Source organism: Python bivittatus, unplaced genomic scaffold (assembly GCF_059951505.1).
Source record: "Python bivittatus isolate LINGU-HERP-01145 unplaced genomic scaffold, Pbiv_v1 ctg000610_np1212, whole genome shotgun sequence".
Classification (NCBI taxonomy): domain Eukaryota; kingdom Metazoa; phylum Chordata; class Lepidosauria; order Squamata; family Pythonidae; genus Python; species Python bivittatus.
In genome coordinates, this window is record NW_028277088.1 from 5,274,705 (window position 1) to 5,296,195 (window position 21,491).

General features: G+C 39.5%; 1 protein-coding gene across 1 annotated transcript; it reads right to left on the minus strand.

Annotated features, from left to right (window-relative positions):
- Positions 1–15: 15 nt before the first annotated feature.
- WDR48 (WD repeat domain 48) lies at positions 16–21,210 on the minus strand. The gene is made up of 19 exons (XM_007434423.4): positions 21,087–21,210; positions 16,237–16,377; positions 15,464–15,542; positions 14,823–14,905; positions 14,599–14,728; positions 13,884–13,972; positions 12,465–12,566; positions 11,677–11,901; positions 10,686–10,760; positions 10,220–10,322; positions 9,353–9,450; positions 8,377–8,484; positions 7,332–7,428; positions 6,620–6,715; positions 5,607–5,712; positions 3,304–3,391; positions 2,078–2,154; positions 1,779–1,971; positions 16–978 (listed from the first exon to the last, which is right to left on the minus strand). The coding sequence occupies exons 1-19, from the start codon at positions 21,132–21,134 to the stop codon at positions 883–885; spliced, it is 2,034 nt and encodes a 677-aa protein (XP_007434485.1). The 5' UTR covers positions 21,135–21,210; the 3' UTR covers positions 16–882.
- Between the last annotated feature and the right edge of the window lie 281 nt (positions 21,211–21,491).

Here is a 21,491-nt window from a genome sequence, read left to right on the forward strand (position 1 = left end):
TTTTTAGAAACAATGAAAAAAAAAAAGCCAAGGTGTATACAGCTTACAACATCAACAAAAATATTCAAAAATGCATATAAAACGATTTGAGGAAAACCTTTTTTTGCTATCACACAGATCAAGTTTGCTGTCAAATGTAGAATACAATCCTATGGTATGGAACCAGGATGTCACCTTATAGGACTAAGTTATGTGTTTTGAAGTCTAGTTAAAGATGCTGAACAATTCATCCTGATGTGCACACCATTGAACTGACCCTGAAATAACACAGCCTACTGATTCTTCGTCAGTATCAAAATGTTTTCTTAGAAAAATCACAGATGAAAGATAATCATCAGCCAGTTTAAGGACATTAGTCTCTCCAGTCTAGACTACAGAGACTGTTCAAGAAGAGTAATCTGTTGCACAGTAAGTAGATATATCTGGCAAAGTGGTCAAAATTTACTATATGGAATGTATTAGCAAAGTACAGTACATGCAGGGTTTTTTTTAAAAAAATCTGAGAATGAGTTAGCAGCAGGACTGAAAAAGTTTTCATATCAAGCTTGAGTGAATGAAGGATGATAATCTTGGAAATAAAGGAAAAGAGAACTGCACAGATATCTGCACTGGGTCACCTTGTCTCTGTACGCACCTTAACAGGAACCAGTCAAGGGCTTCTTACATCACTGTTGCTTGACCTTGCTATGGACAACCTTGAGTTTACATCATACCGATTTCATCTATGTTACAGATTTATTAGTCACTTCAAGTAGATTCTGTCTGCGCTGAGGCATTAAAAGTGTCAGATCTTAGCATTTAAGTGGGCTTCTAGAGTACTAGAGCTGGAACCAGCACAGGAAGCTCAAATGAGTTAATAACCAGTTGGGTCCAGCACTTGGCTCACGTTGACTTCTGTCGGTAGTGAAGGGTCAAGTCACCCCCACTTTTCCATATGAAATGCTTGACAGTTCGAAGGTCCATATTTGGATCCAAAACCTGTGATAAAAAATAATAATTTAGATTTAGGGACAAATACACCCCAGCTGAAGAAGTACATTCCTTATTCTTAACTTCGTTGGAAGCCTGCACCTTTCTCTCCCAAGAGCTAATGTACGCCTCAGAACCACACCCAAAATAAGTAACTCAGTTTCTCTTGTGCACTAAAAGCATAACGCTGAAACTGTCCCCAGATAAACTGCATCAGATGGCTGGACTTGTTCCCTTCACAGTGAGGTCCTGTTTGTGGAGAAACCCATGCAGTTTTTCCACGCCTTGCTTGTTCCCCAAGGAAATTTTGCCCTGAATACTGCACTGTACAGAAGACCTTCTCCTTATCCATGGATTCTTTCAGGATCTGTTGCACAACAGATTCTAGGAAAAATAAAGTTCCCAGAAAAGACAATGCATTCAGTCATATCCACCCACTTAATGGTTGAGAGTCTGTTGCACAACAGGAGATGAGGAGAAGCCCTGGCATTTAATGCAGTGCTTTTCAACCTTGGCCATTTTAAGATGTGTAGGCTTCAACTCCCAGAATTCCCCAGCCAGCATCTTAAAATGGCTAAGGTTCAGAAGTACTGATTTAATGGAATACTTTTTCATCCTTTGGGGCAGGGGAAAACCTTTGGGAGCAACTGTTGAGTCAGTGTTCAAACTCTCTGAAGTATGAGATAATTTACAAAACTCCAGATCACTGTTTTTCTCTTTTTTCTGTATAGTACAATCCTTGAAACATTTAGACTTTCCCTAGTCCCACCCACACCTTCTCTTTCTGTAAGGAGCCCAGAACTGCATACCTGGTCTTGACACAAGAGTTCAATCTTCTCTTCTGCTAGAACTGCAATGTCTTCCTCTTTTTCTTGTTCCCCAGCTTTTTCATTATTGGAAGAGCTAGTTGTCTGAGACTCATTGTCTAGGTTTATTATTTTTTCGTAAACGTGCTCCATCACCTTCCTAACTTGCAACATGTCACTGGCTGAGAGCCGATCCCTAGGGACAAAGCAGATTCAGTGTTAAGTCGTGGGGCTTAGGTGAACAGAACTGAGCCTCTTTTCCGTGCTCTTGGAAGCATTTTTATTCTCTGCTGAATACTTACTTCTTTAATGTTTTTGCTCCCGAAGAGGAATGAGGTTGGAGGTAGAAAGGAATTTTATTAAATTTTGGCATATTTTTCTGTAAAATTAAACAAAGGTAGAAATCATTCCATGTTCTTTCAATCTTATAAGAAGTATACTTGTGCAGTTCATATATAATGGGAATCAGAACATATCTAATACATACAGAAGATATTTGATCTGTATCAGAACATAACTGATACAGTTTCTTGCCTGTATTTCGCTAGCAACTGAATTATAGCTATCTTGATTTCCAATTTTCTCTTCTGGTCACAATTTCTTCAAATTCCAGGCACATCAAACATTCTCCCAGGATCTTCAAGCATTTCTCTGGGTTGGCCATAAGAAAAAGTTATTAGGAAAATTCTTGACTGAGCAGTTACACGGTGCATTTCCAAACAAGCTCTTCGGGATGGCCAAATTCATTGATTCAGCAAAAAAACATTCTGGAGAGTTCCAGAACATAACCTGTAGTCCATGCTGTTCCACGACGGTTCCCAGAAGCCAACCCTTCAAAGATGGCTTGGAGTATTAGAAGAGAAACTTGGAGAAACTGCTGAACTGTCCTGAAGAAGGTTAACATAATCCAGAGAGAAGTTCACTAGAATGTTCTGCTCCAAGACTGATAAATTTTGTACCTCCCTACTAGATATTAAGTAACCCTACGAGGTATATATTTAAAATTGTATTCATAGTAAGTTTGATCATTAGAAATCATGGTTCATTTCAAAAGGTCCCTTCATCACAGAATCAAAGGAAATTAAATCCCATTAAAATAATCAGGGGTGAGTTCTTTAAGGTTTCAGAAATTTTTGAGTTAGTCACATCTCAGTAGCCATTTATAACAGAGAGAGGCAATTTAATACTCTTCAGTTATTTTAGCCCCAGGGAGAATGGCTAATGGCAATTGTGGGAAATATAGTCCCAAGAGGCTGGAGAAGATCAGAATATTTATCCCTGTCTCATTATAATGGCATCTGGCACGCCATTAATGTCCTCAGCAATCAACATTTTGAAAAAATTAAGTTATTCTAGACCAGTGTTTCTCAACCGTGGCAGCTTGAAGATGTGTGGACTTCAACTCCCAGAATTCCCCAGCCATCCATGCTGGCTGGGGAATTCTGGGAGTTGAAGTCCACACATCTTCAAGCTGCCAAAGTTGAGAAACACTGGTCTAGACTATCTCTTGTTTTCTCAGCACACTTACATCCACAGTGATGTCAATTACCCATTGTGGCACAGTTTCGTTAAGGAGCATGGATTCAGTTTCACCACCAGAATCCCGGCATAGCAACCTGTATGGAAAGAGATTGGAAAGAACGCTGAAGGATCAAGGGGGAAAATCTCTCAAAAAGTATATAAGGAAATGCAACAGAAAATGACAATGACATTAAAGTTTAAATACAGTTAGGGCACACGGCCTGCATTAAAATTATTCCTGGGAGCAATTTAGGCTTCCTGCTTCTGTAAAAACTGAAAATGCACTTGAATATAAACTTTGCAGAAAACTGAGGAGGATCCTGAGGAATTCACTTCTAGCTCTTGACCCTTCTAGAGCAGTGTTTCTCAACCTTGACAACTTTTAAGATGTGTGGACTTCAACTCCTGGTTGGGGAATTCTGGGATTTGAAGTCCACACATCTTAATACAATACAATACAATACAATACAATACAATACAATACAATACAATACAATACAATACAATACAAATACTTTAATGACCAAGTATAAAATATACACAAGGAATTTGTCTTCAGTGACGAACAGCAAGATCAACGGTGCATTTGGATAGCAACAAAAATTAAACGGTAACAATAACACTGCCCAATAAAATAACTTTTCCAAAGAAGAAGCCACTGTCCAGTACATATCAAATCATACAGTGTTTAACAGAGCAATGGCACAAGGGAAAAAACTATTCCGATGTCTAGATGTTGTCTAGGTTGAGAAACACGGCTCTAGAGCCATCTCTTGGCCATTGTATGATACAGTGCAGGACTAGATGGACATCTGTTCTGATTCAGCAACAGTCTAAAGTTTTTCTGAGTGAGTCTTCGCAATAAAGATCAATGGGTAGAAAGAGTTTATGATAACAATGAAAATAGCAGCCTGGATTTCTGCAAGACATCTCTGTCCCTACAAGGTAGCAAAGAGCTATCTAAAGACTAAGGTGATGAGGCCAAGCCCTTAGAGATCTATTTGTTGTCTTGGGAGCGCAGAAGTCAAATTAGTCCTGACTTCTTGAACAAAGAGAAAAGTTATGCACTTTGGAATAACACCGAGAACAGAATTTTAATTTAAAAAATCCTTTCTTAAGGGAGATGATAATAGAGTTTACCAAATCATTATGGCTTGCTTCTTTGTTATATAAGTAAAATGTGCCAAAAATATATGCAGACTGCCCTTGATTATTATCTTCCTTGCATTTAAAAAATAAATACTACTTTGCATCAACTTTATTATGGTACCCCCAAATGTATAAAGAATATGTGCTATGCTAGGCTGTGCAACCTAGGTCTGTAGCGCTAATACATATGGAGGACAGGCTGTTGGAGAAGGATGACTTTTGAACATTGACTTTAGGTGAATGCATTCAGAGTACTCCATATTTATTTATTTGTTTGTTTATTAAATTTATCTCCACCCATCGCCCCCTAATGGGGGACTCTGAGCGGCTCACAAAATCCATTAAAACAATAAATATATAAAACATAAAAACTAAACAAAACATTACCAAACAAGAAAAGTCCAAGAGGCTGATTGTTACCAGAGCTGCAGACGACAGGCCTCTAAGGGGCCAGCCATCCCCACACTTGGTGACTTCCCTCCACACCCCAGGCCAAGTGGCAGAGCCAGGTCTTCAGATCTCTCTGGAAGGCCAGGAGTGAAGGGGCCAATCTCACCTCCAGGGGCAAGTTATTCCAAAGGGCGGGGGCTACAGCAGAGAAGGCCTGCCTTCTGGACCCCACTAATCAGAGCTCTTTTATTGAGGGGGTCCGAAGCATGCCCTCCCTGTGTGGGACGAGATGAAGTCAGGGGAAGAGGCGGTCCCTTAGGTAACCTGGTCCTATGCCATGTAGGGCTTTAAAGGTGATAACCAATATATGGTGGTTAAAATATCATATAGGCCACTAGGTTGTTCTCTCTCATCCCAACCAACCTCACACAATTATTGTGGGTGGAGGTGAGGGGTGGAGGGAGGAAGGAGTGCTACATATGCTGTTTTGAGCTCCTGGAGGAAATGTGGGATATAAGTCCAACTAGTAAACATACATACGTACGTACGTACATACGTATGTCCATATTATTTCCAGGGCTTGCTTGGGGCCACATGACAGAGGCGGGAGTTGAATCAAAGACTGGCCAGTGCGTAGGCCACTTTGCCACGTGACTATATTGTCTACCAAAGACTAACTTTCTTCAGTCGCTTTAACTCTAGTGGCTTGTTGAAAACGCTGCTCCCAACACAACCACCCTCTCTCGTGCTTCTTTGCCAGAATTTCTATACCTAAACAAAGTGCGTCCTCCAGCTTCCCCAAAAATAACTGGTGTGTGTGGTGGCACTTGGAAGTATCCATTTCCTTTCTGTAGTCTGTTCTCCTGTTCACCATTCACTGTTACCAGATGGGTAAAGAAAAAGAAATGTATTATTAAGACCATACAATAATTGAATTCAAGACAAAAGCGTAACGTGTTATTGCAATGAAATCTAATTTTAACAATCCCAACCTGAGCCTCATTTCAATGAATTTGTAAGCTAATCTAGAGCAACCCCTCCTCCGATCTGGATGGGGATCACAGTGGACAGGACAGCCTATGCTGTGAACAATAAACTCTTATGGGTACCAATGGGAATTTTTTTCTACTATTTGCAGTGCAAGAAGCACAAACTTTTCTTCAGGGTCATGATGGGGCAGGAAAGATTAAGCCCTCTAGACCTAGAACCCCTGGCTCTCAGAGGTCCATGGAATCAAAATTATTTGCCAGATGCTGAAGGTATTTGCAAAAATGTAAAACAGGGTAACTCTTCTCATTATTATTTTTATTTGTTAAAAAATACAGGTTTTTAAATGAAAAATATTTTATTTATGTTAATATCTAATGGGTTTAATACTGCTATTTTTACATGATTTAATGAATAATTATTGTACAAGTGCATCCATTTAAATTTTTAATATGGAAAATATCAATAAATATAACCTATCCAAACAAAAGCTCTTTTGGGGTCCTCCACAATTTTTAAAAGCGGGAAGGGGTCCTGAGAGCAAAAAGTTTAAGAAACAGTGCCCTAGATGATGCTGTCCTGCAGGGGTTTAATTAAAAAAACAAAAGCCAGTCCACATGATGTGTTTAACCTTCTAACTATCTCAGGAATTCAGGAAGAACAGGCACTGATCCACATGGGTTATTCTTTAAAATAATACATCAGTGCTTTCTGTAAATGCAGGAAGGGTTTACCAAATGCCAACTTGATATGGACCAGAAATTTAGTAGTCCCTTGGGGCAGAAAGAAGTGCTCACCATGATTCATTTCATTTTCTTCTTCATCCATGGGATTGATGTGGGTCCTAGGCCAGTATTCCAAGAGAGCCTGTAGCAAAAGCCCCCCAAGGTTCACTGTATATTGTGATACAAAGGAAACAAAAAACATTACTAATTATTTATATTCAGGGAGTTACTGCTATTAGTCACTGATGCTTAAACAAAGATCCATGAACGTAGTGTTTGTTGAAGGATGCACTCCACCTCAGCGGCATCAACTTTTGGGATTTTTCAAAAGCAGGCCTACTATCCCACAGAATAGCTACTGAAACATTCAATTACTTGGCATCTCCAAGCCTTTGCTGCCATCTGAAGTAGGTGTGGCATCTAAGCCTTAATTTATCTTTACTATAAAAAAGGTTAGCTTAAAAGAGGCCTTCAACAATGGTTGAAACCCTAGGTCTACAAACTGGGCTATTTACAACTTTGGAATATTGCAACATCAAAAAACATCAAGTTTATTTCCAGTTCAGAGAGTGACTCTTGAAAACTGTGATGAGTTGAAGACCAGTTGACCAACTGAGCAATTCCAGTCTAATGTGCCGCCACAAACAGGAAGCCTGAATTCAGAAAATTCTCTCTCAACCACTTGAAAAGAGAAGATCAGGTATACTCATAGTATTTCTGCTTCCAAGAAATATGGCCATGTGTTTAAACTTGCCTTTTTGTGAGATTAAGACAACACACTCACATTTTGGGTCAGATCCATCTGGACTGCTAAACCCGGCATCTTTGGCTGAAACCCAAGCTGCGAAGCAGTCACTCTCATCTAAAGTAATAGTTAACATCTGCCAAAAAAAGAGCATTGAGTAGGATTTGAAATGCATTAGAACATAACTGTTTTATTGGCATTCAAAGCACAGAACACCGTGATAAGCACATTCGATTAGATAGCAATTGTAAGTAAATAACAATGTGGGTAATTTCATCACCACATTGCACATAATTTGAATAGGATACAGAATACGATTTGTGTGTTTGCTGCTAGATTTCCCTCTTAGTTTTCACTAACATCCAAAAAAAAAGTGTGCCTCAGTATAAATGAGTACACCAAAGAGAGAAAAATATTTTTTGAATTAAAATTGTTATTTAGTTGAAAGTATCAAGTGTGTATAAGTGATTTTTCTTGTTCTGATACATGTGATATTGTAAAAGACCTAGGAAATAAGGGAAATGAAGTATTTTTTTTCTTTTATCTATTCTGTTTCATGGTCTATATACCGTTTTTTTTAATCCCTTTATTATTTTTATAAATAACTCAAGATGGCGAACATACCTCATGCTCCTTCCTCCTCCTATTTGCCCCACAACAACCACCCTGTGAGGTGAGCTGGGCAGAGAGAGATTGTCTGGCCCAAAGTCACCCAGCTGGCTTTCATGCCTAAGGCAGGACTAGAATTCACCGTCCCCTGGTTTGTAGCCTGGAGCCTTCACTACTAGACCAAACTGGCTCCCTTACATGTTTTGAGTTCAAAAAACTGCACAAGCAGATATTAGGAGTCTGAGACACAGAGATTTTATCACCTAAATTCATTCCCATTTAGTACACTCATTGTGTAACCATGACCTAAGCTTTATTTTAACCACCTGGGACACTGTCAGAATAAAATATGGGAAGGGGAACCACGACTATCATCCTGCGCTCTAGAGGAACTGGATAAGTATACTTAAACAACAAAGCAGCACACATCGTGCCATGTCAAATTGTTAGGGTTATTAAAAAAAAAATGCCTTACCCCAGTTTTTAAGTCCACTGAAAACCAGTTTGGTACATACACCATTTTAAATCTTTTCTTAATTTCTTCTTCAAAGTCCATTTTTCCAAGGTCTTCTACTTTACACGCCTACATATGAGAATGCCAAACAAACCATGTAGCTTACTACATACTAATATAAAATATTAATTCACTCCCAACCGAACAGTTAACTCAAAGTTGGCTAATCTTCTATTTAAATAACCAAAATGCTTCACAAAACTGAAAGGAGCTCTATAACAGCTTACTGTAAATAAAGAAAGGGGCTCACCAAGGATCTTTCCCATGAAACTGATCAGCTATAGCAAGTTGCTTGATAAGTTGCTATAGATCTTAGCCATGCTTGGCGGTGGAGGGGACAGGAGCAAAAGCAACGGCACGGTTAAGCCTTTCAAATAAGCATACCACAATGCCACTGAAGCAAAGGATTAATGCTTAAATCTAGAAATGGCTACTTCTTTAGAAACGTAATTAGGAATGACAAGTGGCAAGATTGGTACAAACAGTCTCTAGTTTAAGAACGAGTTCCATTCCCAAGGTCTGTCCTTAAGTCGAATTTGTACCTAAGTCAGAACAGTATTATTGTATCTTACTGTATAAGTAGTATTGTAGTATTATAACTCGAACCATGGTGTATTTAACTGGAATCACTGTGCACTTAACTTGAATTTTGCTCCAATAGGCTCCGCTCTTAACTATGGGTCATCCATAAACTGGGCGTTCTTAACCTGGGGGACTCCCTCTAGTTTAAAACATCATGAGAGCCACAGGCTCTCCACCCTCAATCAGACAGATACTGCCAACGGGTTTATGTTCTAAAGGATTACAGGGATTCTAAAGGATCACAGGGGAAAGAACAGGGAAAGGAAAAGATGGGTGGCATGCAAGTCACATACATACATAAATAAGATGTTTAAATACCCAAATCACATACATTCAAACTACTACTTTCACTGACCTTCAATACATCCCAATACGCCACGTTGTTGTTTGTGTCTTTGGTCAGTATATGTCGCTTGTCATTGAGAATGTGGCATTGAATAATACTAGCACCCCCTGGGAAGAAGCCCACAAAAACGAGTCACGTAACCCATGCAAATTTAACATACAGAAAACATACATAAAAAATATGGCATTGCCCAGTAAGAAAAACTCGGAATGTAGGTTACATTTTCATCTTACATTTCCTGTAATGTTCTGGTATCACAGGAAGAAGACATGGTGGGGTTGTTTCAAGGTGTTTTTGCACCATTTGGTATGCTATACAGAGTCGAGATTCCTGAGTTTTTCCATTTAAAAAGGAAAAAAAATAGGTTTTTATATAGTCATTATAAAACAGATCTGGCTAAAAGCTTGCAAATCATTACCTCAAAGAGCTCTGGAATGGAGCATCTTTGTTTTGCCAGCTATCTATTTTTCTTTACGTAATCCCAGTGTCAATCCTTCAAGGCAGGCCAAGTCAGAAAACAGATTCCAAACAGACTACTGGAAGTCCTTTTTAGGGGGAGTATAATAAAAGCCTTGAAAGCCTGACAGAGGTTCTCTCTCCCTCTTCTTATACCAAAGAGAGTCAAGGCAGGGCACTCTTGAGTTTCCTTCTCACTCCTTCTTCCCTTCCAGGACTAAACAGGTGTTTAATTGAGAGCTGCTGAATTCCTTCTTCAAGGCCATTTCTGCACTCTATACCCAACCATGATTTTACACAACAAAGGGCAAAATGCCCCAAATGATACACAAACCAATTTTGGATCATCTATTATTTATCTGTATCACTGCCAGCTCTAAATTAACAGTTTGAAAAAAATGTTCCAGTTAATCACCTCACCTTTGATAACTTGATCCGGTTGTGTACACAGAGGTGTGATTGGGTTGGAACAGTCATTGTCATAATCACCTGATGCTCTGAAGTTGTGAATTCCTTTCAAAGTCTAAAAAAGAAAGTGGGGTGGAATAGGCCAGGGGAGTATACTTTAAGTAAATTATCCAGTATGAGCATGGTTTCTATTTTTTCCATTCCTACAAGGAATTTAATTTACCTGGGAATCACAGGCCAATCTGCCCCCCCATAAACTCTACAAAAACATAATTCATTCAAAATGAATAATATATCAGATTATTCAGTATCATTATACAATCAGATTATATACCCAATTATGTTCAATTCAACTCACTAATATTTTTCCTGAGAGCTTATGAACATTCAAACAGCATTCTGCCACATGTGGGTGTGACAAATCAAGATGTAAATTTAAAAAGATATATATAAAACTTTAATGCAATACACTTCATACCCATTTATTCACAGATGACTTAGTAGTTGCAACCCACAGTGCTGGAGGAGGATCAGCCGATCGATCAAGTTCCATCTAAAGGAAAAAATCAAAATTTTAGAATGGAACACTTATCAAGAGCATTTCCTTCAGATATGATGCACAAAAATCCAGAGGAGATTTAGACCTCCTCCTTCTTCGGAAGATAGAGAAGTCTGTGCCTTAGCTTTATGTTCTTTTCACAGGAAGTTCTTCCCCCTTACGTCCCACAGGAAAACAGTGCACTAAAAGGTAAAAATTATTCAAGCTTCTTGGGCATATCCATGTAGACTTCTTGGCAGGAATACGGACATACTCTGTCATTGCCTTATTGGAGGACTTTTCTTCCTAGTCTGAAGCCCACGTATTCCCTGGACCTCTTTCATCCAATTACTGCATGAATCCGTCCTAACTGTTATCTTCCAAGCTCACCCAAATGCTACAAAAAGTGAGCTGTGACCTCTGCACCATGGAAGGTTCTCATCAACTTAGCCAACTATAGAATCTGTGGTAGAGAAACCTGCAATTATCTTTTCCTAACAATTCTACACAAAAGGGGGCAGCTGAATGTTAGGAAAGTTGCAGCCTTGGATTTCATTGGACACTATACAGAAATAGCCATGTTCTGCTCTCTCTGGTGTGAGGAAGAACCAAGGTGCATTATATTAAAAATATGCAAGATCCTGAAGAAGGGACTTATGTGGCAAGTAGGAGAAGTCAACAAATGTCACATAGTTCCAACATCAAAGAGAATTGTCATTTGTCTGTACTGGTGATCCTTTAAAAGCTTTGGGATTTGTTTCATTAAAAGGCCACATATAAGTGAGCACAGTTACAACCCAGATACAACAGTGAGGAGGGTAAAATTATATTATGCAGTTCTCCAACAATCATCAGGACAGCCAAAAGCATGTAAATGAATGAATAGATGGTCAGTTCTCTAAGCTTCAACAAGATTTTTAAAACGTATTACCTTAAGAACCGGTGCCTTTTCTTCACAAATAAGCACACGGATATCAGGATTTCGTAAATCTGTACAATATATCTTTCGATCTCTTCCACCCGAATAAACATGTGTGAAGGCTTCATTGACCTGAAGTGCCCATACTCCTTCATCATGGACTCTGTATGTAGCTATACATCTCTGCTGACCAAGTGACCAGAGTCGGATAGTTCCATCAGAACTGCCAGAAAGACACTGTAACAAAAATGAGAGTTAAAAAATGTTATATTTAGTACCCAATTTTAACCACAAAACCACTGACAAAAACAATCTTTTGATTAACAGAATGCAACACCAGTGCTTGTTGGTATTTCAACTAAACAGTTAAAAGCTACATTTACTGTACCAGTTTAGTCATTCAAATGAAACACATCCATGCTTGACACTTGCCAGTTCTGTTTAGTGGCTCTATAAAAAATACTCACATGCATAGGTGTTAAATGCTAAATTTAATTCAGGATATTCATAGATTAAGATTTAAGATATATGGTATATTGAAATACAATTTTTATTTAAGAAACTGGAGCTATGTTACTGAAGTAGCTCTAATTAGATGGAGAAAATATTACAACATGGCAGATGAAGAGCAGTTGGAAGCATTATATTAAAGCAGTGTTGTCCAAACTTGGCCACTTTAAGATGAGTGGACTTCAACTCCCAGAATTCCCCAGCCAGCATGGCTGGCTGGAGAATTCTGGGAGCTGAAGTCCACTCATCTTAAAGTGGCCAAGTTTGGACAACACTGTATTAAAGCATACCTGTGTGCCATCTCTGTTCAAGAGCAAAGCTTTAACATTGTCTGTGTGTCCCTTGAGTTTCATAAGCTTTGCACAGGTCCTTGGATCCCATACCCTTAAAACCTGTTAGAAAAAAACTTTAGAAATTAGTACCACTTCTGAAGTAAAGGCATTAAACTCATATATTCTTACTTTGCTTGAAATAAGGTTTTCAAAAGCCATTCACATTAATGTTAATACTATGAGACGCTACTGATTTCAAAACCTTTAAATGTTAGATCTTTTAGAAAAACAATGTTATTGACTGGGGACAGCTGCCATCCTGAATTTCTTTAAAGTAAATGGTTCTTTGCTATCCTTTTATATACCTACACACCTTCCTCACCCAACCGAATCTGCCACATATACATTAGTATAACATTGCGCTGTTTGGTAGGGAGACTGAGATGACAAGGAGAGACTGAGATGACTTACGAAGGAAAAAATTATAGAATCACCTTTGTTGCTTACCTATAATAAGTTATGAAATTATACCATATTGAGTCAAATCACTAGACCAGTGTTTCCCAACGTCAGCAACTTTAAGATGTGTGGACTTCAACTCACAGAATTCCCCAGCCAGCTGGGGAATTCTGGGAGTTGAAGTCTACACATCTTAAAGTTGCTGACATTGGGAAACATTGTGATAGACCATGTAGTTCAGCCTGACAACATCACAGTCTTTTCTTCCCAGCTCTACCTGGATATTTTAGGGATTTGGCAGATGCGCTCAGCATACAAAATTCTGCTCTACCTCTGAGCTGTGGCATTTCCTCACAACAGTTACATTGCTGGAAGACATTCAGAAGAAAAGCAGTAACACTGGCAGGTAGGATACTGTCTTTCATTATAATGCATCTGGTTCCAATGAAAACTTTGATGGACTAGATCAACGGTCTATTTGATTGAGTCAAATGCAATCCTTGCATAGCACGGGGGTGGCAAGACCAGGATTATTTGATCAGAAACGGCCTAGATTTAAGTTTGTTTAAGGAATATAATGTAAAATCTTGCTGCCACCATTCTGAAACTATAAATTTGGAATCCTTATACTGAAATTGTCTACTCTTCTGTGGGTTCTTTCCCTGGTAACACAGGAACTTAGGTGTACGTGTCTGGGGAGAGTTAGTTATAGTTCTTCTCACTTACTCAGTGCATTAGTGGCTGGCCAAAATGGAAAGAGAATGCATTTGAGGAAGTCCAAAGGAAACAGCAGATCGAAAGGATTAGAGTGGGAGATCCTACAACCACCCACCTCTAGCATACAGACTGACAATTTTTCCCGTTATACTGGATAGTAGAGCTCCTGAATTTGTTCCGTAGCTGTCTACAAACTCCATTAGCAATTATTTCGGCAGCTCATTTCATCCTGTGGGGATAGGATGTCTAAATTGTGCTTACCTTTTCAGTGGACCCGGATACAATTACTGTTCCCATCTGATTCATAGCAAGACTGTAGATTGAGTCTTTGTTCCCACTCAGGGAAGAAGCTATTGGACACAAATACAACACCCTTTGAGATAAAGCACTTCAGGATGTTGGAGAAAAAAAATCAAACTTGAAACAACAAATTTAACAGCAAGAAAATAGATACATCAGCCTGCAGCTATATACAAATTTTAGAATATTAAGGATTTAGAAATGGCTTACAGAAGGGATTCTTCAATAATGCTGTTCACTGTATTTCAATTGCAAGATATCTTTTTGGGTAGAAAAATTCCAATTTATGTTAGTTGTGTTGCACTTATATGATTACCAGAACCTGCAGAATTCCAGTCTTACATCACACTTAAGATGTCAATCTAATACTATATTTTTTATTTTATTCAAAGAAAATGGCAGTCAACCAGACTTTCAAAGAAACAGCAGCTCTTCCCCAGAGCTGCTGTTACCCAAGGGGTAACTGGGCTATCATTCAAGATAAATGCAAGGGGAAAATGGTTTTTCATGCTCTGACCAATTTTCAGGGATTCAGTACAGAGGCCTTCCTGCTGTCCTTTTCTGAAGGACACATGATCACTCCTAAAAAAACCCTGCATTTGCATTTTAGATGAATTATTTGACAATCATAGCATGCCTTACACAAACCAGCATGGGTTTATTTCTGGATACTTACTTGTGACTGTGTTATTTGAGGCAGTCAGTGCAGTTAGTGTATTTACATCCCAGAGGAATATCTGTCTGTCCAGCCCAGCAGATGCTACCAATTCTTTGTCTTTTGCGTAGGCCAAAGCTTTCACATAATCCTAAGACAACACAGAGAAATGTGGCAAATAGAACTAAGTACCAGGGTGCTGATATGGTACCACAAATATTATTTACTGCATTTTTCTACTTTACCTTATGAGTTCTTAGGGTTGACATGCAAAACCCCTTATGTGCGTTCCATACTTTAACAGTAGTATCAGATGAAGCCGATATCACTATAAAAAGATAAAATGGACTGTTTTTCTTGATGGCAAGAAACAAGAGAAATTTGTTTACCATTAAAACACAGAATTACTATTATTGATAACTGCTCTAATAAGGTCATATATATAATATCTTATATATATATAGAAATATATATAAGAGCTAATTAATGGAAACATACCTTTGGAACTCTATCTCTGGAGGAATTCAACACCTGATTTTTTCCCCTCAGAATTGCTAATACCAGGGAAACACTTCTGTTGTTTTGGAGATTCCTATTTCAACAGGCATTTTATTTTCTGATGCTTTATGCCACTTGGCAACACTGTTATTTTAAAATGTTTTTGCAGCTTTATTTTTCTAGTATATTAATATCACTAGGAAATGGCTTCCAGTATGTTTGTGAAGAAGTATATTAAAGATCATATATTAATTGGAATTTTACATGACTACTACAAATTAAAACAGGGCCTTTGAATGCAGGGCGAAAGATTATGCAAATACCAAGCACTGAGATAACTGACACACATCATTCTATTGCATCATATAGTATTCAAAAGGTTACTTACAAGTTTTACCATTGCAGCAAAGTACAATATCATTCACCCAGTCTGTATGATGCTCCATAGATGCTATATAGGGGTCTTGCTGGAATTAAAAACAATATTTTGAGTTCTAATCCTGTGTCATAAGAATTCTCTTGAGATTGTTATAACAAGAGACGGCTTTGTCTATATTTCAGAACTACTATGTTAGCAATCACTGCACCAACTGCCAACAAGTTCAGGATCCAGTTTAACTGTTTCAGCTACATTTTAATCCATGGAAATACGGGATTGTGATTAGTTGAAGAACTGTTCCTGATAAGTGTCAGCCCCATGGCCCATCTGCAGCTTCTTCTAGTCCCACCCTTTCTGAATGGGCTGGGTAAGTACAAAATAACAGAAGAGATGATCACATACCATCCATGTAAAAGGATTAATAGTTGGGAGCCATGCTGGGAGCCAAAACTGGCTGAAAAGGGGAGGACATTCAACGACATTTTGTTTCAACCCGTTAGGTTGGCCTTACTGAGTGGGTTTAGGCTAAGTTATGATTTAATCATGGTTAGCTCAAATGCCCAGACTGAAATTCTTTTTCTAAGCAAATAGCTGAAAATCTGAGAAGATTTTTAAACTAAACACACACACACACACAAATGTAAGAGAAAACGTTTGTAATACTTGCAAATACAACCCAAAACCTATTATTTAATGATGTAAACAATTTTCATTAGCTAATCTGACTATATGCCTAATAGCGAGAACGTGTATTTGTAAAGTACATTCCATGCTTAGTTTACCTTGTGTTGGTTTACACTCCATATCCTGATGATGGAATCTCGACCTGCGGTAAAAAGTCGGTTCAAAGCTGGATCCAGCTGTAGTGCATTTACCCCATTGCGATTGTATTTCTCCACCTCATCTCTAATTACGTAAGAGACCTAAAATATTTGACATAAATCCAACAGAAGCATTAAGGAACTATAAGCAGAAGCATCATTCTGTTCAAGCTATTCATGCTCAACAATGCCTCCCTTTCATTTAAAAAAAATGAATTCCTGTCTCCTATTAGGAATGTACAAAACTCACCAATTCAGGAATGGATCATTCTAGATAATTCGGGAATGTTCTATTCCCCTTCGATCATGCTGAATCTTCTCAGCATGGTCCAGTGGGGGAACAAAATGTTCCTAGATTGTTGAGCCTACAACTCAAACTCTATTAGGTCAACAAAGTGAAATTTGGCCCTTTCAAGCTGTATTGTTTCAAGAATTCCAGATTTGTTCTAGGCACTGAAACTGGAGTTTTATTTTATAACCTGGGCTTGTTTTATTTTTTAAAATCTAGATTAGCCAGTACACCAGCAGGAACAATAATTAAGATATACCTTCCAGGTTGTGCATCTATGATAAATCCCTAAGTCAAGTTTATTTTAAATAAAAAGCCCCATGGTATTTCATCAAGCCCACACGATCTGCAGATGGTTTAATAGTGGGAGAATCTTCACCTGCTTGAAGCAGAACACTCCAAGAGCTTTCACCAGGTACATTTTTCTGACCTGTACTTCTCACATTGTTACAGGTGTATGATCTCTGGGGAAAAAAACCCCTGTGACATAGAGGGTCTGTTCCTAGGCACTCCATCTCACTCCTCTTATCATCTATGTTTTCATGCTGATTCCCAAAATATAATTAGCATTCCTTGCTCACAAAGGAATTTCAGTTCACACTGGGCTTTAGAGAATTGTAATTAAAAAAAAAAAACTTCTACAAATATTGGTATTCTCGTCCCATTCCCAGTCTACAAATACAGTCCCTTTGTGTGGGGACAGTGTGGTCTTGTTACATAATGACAGCACTGAGTTCATTAACATCTATGATGACCAAAAGAAATATGAGATATTTCACAATTTTACTCAATTTCTTAAATCTGAGACATGATAGATGGATGAGGCTATTTTGTTTTGTAGATATAATTATGACTATAGCAGTATATTGCATAATATGGAGAGAAGCCATTAGTCCCATTTCTTCCAGCATAAGTGTTTGAGAACAACAAAGTAGCTTGCTGATGAGAAAAATCATTGGCAATATGAAATTTTCTAGCTATTGAAGAGAGATCTCAAAGTCACATGATCATTTTATGGTTATTAGTAGAATGTTTTAAATGCATCCCGCATTATCTACAGCTTTGGTGAGCAATGGATTTTATCAGAAAAATGCAAGAGGAACTAGACGCAAGCAGAGGCTTCAAAGTGCCGACTAGCCTACTCATGCTTCATTCCCTGTAGTCTTTCTCTAGCGGTCCTCTAGCAGGTGCAAAAAGGGATACGTACAAATCTCTGTTCCTTGCAGAAGGACATTTACACTTGCTAGGCTTAATGCTTATCATCAACTGTGCTGGAGTGACAACTTCCCCTTCTGCCCTTGCACAGAGAGTGTATGGGAAGCTACATTATACCATACATGGTTCTCAGTATTAACATCCCGCCTTCTTGTTAATCACTTGGGGTGCTTTATGGAAGAGAATAGACTCTTTTTATTACAGAACAATCTGTGATGGAGATTTTTGTCTTGAGGTTGAAGCCAATAAACGCAACAGAACTATATTTGCATTGTCTCTTGGAGTTCTTTGGGCTGAACCTGACATTAATCTCACCAGACTGAACCCAAGTTCCAAAGCCAGCCAGTCACAACACCGTGAATTCCTTAGGGAGGTGCCAGCCTCATCTTCTTGAACTTCCCACGCTCCTGTTGGGGGCTAAGAACACGCTAATTTCCCTGAGCATGGCCTTCATAAGTCCATTCCATTACACAATCCTCCAAAATTTCCAAAAATGTTGCAAAATTGTGTTCATTCTAATGGTTGTCAGGAAACTCCGGGTTGAACTAGGATGTGATAGATCACGTTCATGCTAAAATACCATTACCCATGTATTATACACATTTTAAGGTACTTTGTACTGTATGAAATGCTGGTCAATAACTGTAAATAAATTTTACTTACTAACTACAGTAGGTGCAAAGAGCGCTGGAGGAAAGGATTCCTGTAATTCCTTAATCAGCCTCCATGTGTGGGAAAAACTCCTCTCATCCAGAGGCAGTCCCAAAGAAAGACAGAATCTTCTCTCAGACACACAGAAGTCTGGAGAAGTTCATTCTCTACTGCAAACTTTAAGGCATAGGACAACCAATTGCTACCTTAAATTAATTCTCACACGGGATACAATTTGGAGATGGAAAGAAGCTCTTCTTGCCTTTTCTCCCCCCTCCCCTCTGCAATATCTAGCAGAAGCCACTGGGAATCCTCCTTGCAAGTCCTGGAAAGGAGAACTGCAAACACTTACGTATTCTTATTTACCTTACATAGTCCTATCAAAGTAAGCAAAGTTAACAAGTGGCAATGTCAGTCATATTCCTGTAGCTTACATGGATCTTTGCTTGTACAGTAGGTTTCTTAGCATAATACCAAAGAAACGTTGCCTTCTTCCAGGATTCTCTCCACTTCACATTTTAGCCTATAGTCCTGCCTTCCCAAATGCCCACCTCCACCCAAATACTAAGCAGGGCATCCCCTGCTTAGCCCTGCCACCCAACAGTCTGCTATAAAAGAATCACTGAAGAGCCAAGCTTCCATTTGATAGTGGAGCAAAAAAGAGTCATGCTTCAGAAACACAGATTTTATGCCTTTGAGCAATTTAAAAGAACTAGCATATTAAAAAGAGTCCTTGCAGTGACAGAAAGCTAATGGATATGCAAAAGACCTGGAGTAACACATTCTGTCCAGTGAACTAGTTCAAGTATCCAGAAACTCTGAGGGCACTCCCGAATAGGGCATAATACAACAGTGCAGTTTGTACTATTTCTACACCTACTTTACTATTCCTGTAATACATTTTTACCACAAAATAGAAGCACTTCCGTTCATTTTGAATTCCACTCAGACCATTTTTTTTTCTTCAACAAACAGTCATATTCTAGACTTATTAGCCTGCCCTCACTAGAGTGTTTGGGAAGAAGACTAGTTCAATTTTTTAAAAAATATGTTTGCTGTACTTCTGCACACTTAGGCATTTCCTCAAGCACGCTGACACCTCCTCACTCTCTGATTCTTCATCAGGAACACTTTAATTTAAAACTTACATATCCTGCTATAGATTTTAACTGATCATGGGGTTGGACTTGAATGCCTAATTTGCCCTATCCAACTGAGTAATTCCACTGTTAATTCCACTACTTCTGGCAATATTTTTATTAGTATTCATTCCTCTGGTCCTCTAGGCAGAGTGACATAAATAAAATATAAAAGGTCTCCCAACATGGAAAGCTGGAATGAAAGAAAAGCTTAAAGCTCCAAAAATTTGAGAATTGCAATTATATGCACGCCTGTGGGAGTTCTAATTCAGTGTAGACTGCTATTATTTCTCTTGATCTGCTGGTTTCTAACCTGCAGCTGTCAGAGGATCCAGGTAAACAATACTTACCCAAATGTACTCCACTTTTCAAGAAACAATTATACTCAAAACTGGCATGAGAAACACATTACCCTGCAGCAGAAGGCAAACTATACTTTTTATTCTTCACAGGGAGAAAAGCAACTGGAGTGGATTTTGAGAGAATAGGAAAAAAATGGGGAATTGGAAAAGCTGACAACAGATGCTGTAAAGCTCTAGGACATAACTTAAAAGTATTGGGAGTGGCTTAGAATAGTGCGTTCAGGAGTGGAGAGGTAGAGTTCCTGAACTTTTGTCACCAACGGCCTGAACAAAATGAGACTGAACAGAGAGAGAAGCCTATTCCAAGTTAATCATATCCTGCTGCTTTCAATGGGATTACACTTCGGCTATCTTTCAGCAGAGGAAAGTTCTCAACTCACTAAAACACGAAGTAGTATACTGAAACAAGACCCAAGACTGCAGGTGGAGACCTTATCAAAATTCCACTTTTTACCTTCTGTAAGGCAGGCTAAGCTAAAAAGTGGAAGAGCATGAAGTCCCTCACTGAGTTTCACCACGGAATGGAGATTTCAACCAAGGCCTCCCCAGTCCTTACCTGGAACTTTCTCCCTGGCCCACCCCACCTCTCATATAATATTAGACCTGTGAAATTACTATTTATTTATTTGAATTTATTAGCCACCCAACTCCAATGGACTCTGGGCAGTGAAATGGCCCAGCCAATTCGGGTCTAAAAGAGCTTCGGAGTTGCTTTATTTATTTATTTTTTACCGTTTGGGGCGGGGGAGAGTGATTTGTCAAGGAAGAAAAGCCACACTCCATCTCTCATCGCCCGGCAACACGACACGGTAGAAAACGTTACTCCTCCAAGCAGCGCAAAATGCCCAGCAGCCTTCAATCTTCCCCAAAGTGACACGCGCCAGATCTAGAGTGGGGCAAATCCCATAATCCCCGGCCACAGGGCCGAGAGATGACGCAAGGCGAAGCCCCCACATGAGGGAGATGAGGTGAAGAAGGCTGGCTGCAATCGGGGCCACCCCGCCCTTCGCCTCCTGCTCTTCCCGCCAAGCCACCACGCCGCTCGCTCATTCGTCGCCTCGCCCAGCGTAGTTGGGCCACGACGATCCTCACGCGCCTCCCCGGCCCTCCCTTCAGCTCCCCTTCCCGACCAAGGGCCTCTTTCGCCTCCGTCACCTGTACTTTCCGCCGCCCCGCCGTATTCTGTCGGTGATGAGCCGCCATCTTACATGTTGACACTCTGTCGTCATGTCCGAGGGGAAGCTTAAACCGGCCCGGAAGTCCCACCTCTAAAGGCGGGGACTACTGCGTCCCCCTCTTTAAAACTCAGGCACTGAGGCAGGACGGAGAGGAAAATGGGTGTTATGCGCGTGTGTGTTTTGCGCGGTTGCTATAGCAGCGGTTATTGTGAAACCGCGCCCGGGATTTTTTTTGTCTCACGAGATTTGGACGGGGCGTTATCGTCTGCAGCGGGCGCGCGTGCTGCTCCTGGTCCACCCCCGCTGTCGTCACAATTGAGATAAGCTCCGCCCCGTTGCTGGTGCCTTCGGCTCGGTGACGTGTCAGGCCGAGTTTTCCGCC

What these genes read in the sequence shown, in the direction of transcription:
- WDR48 (XM_007434423.4), bottom strand. Translation starts at nt 21,134, where the DNA reads ATGGCGGCTCATCACCGACAGAATACGGCGGGGCGGCGGAAAGTACAG. An exon ending in AGTCATCTGTGAATAAATGG is followed by an intron (nt 10,323 to 10,685) that starts GTATGAAGTGTA and finishes TTTCTTTTTTAG; the next exon opens with ACTTTGAAAGGAATTCACAA. An exon ending in AACTCTTGTGTCAAGACCAG is followed by an intron (nt 979 to 1,778) that starts GTATGCAGTTCT and finishes TTTTTATCACAG; the next exon opens with GTTTTGGATCCAAATATGGA.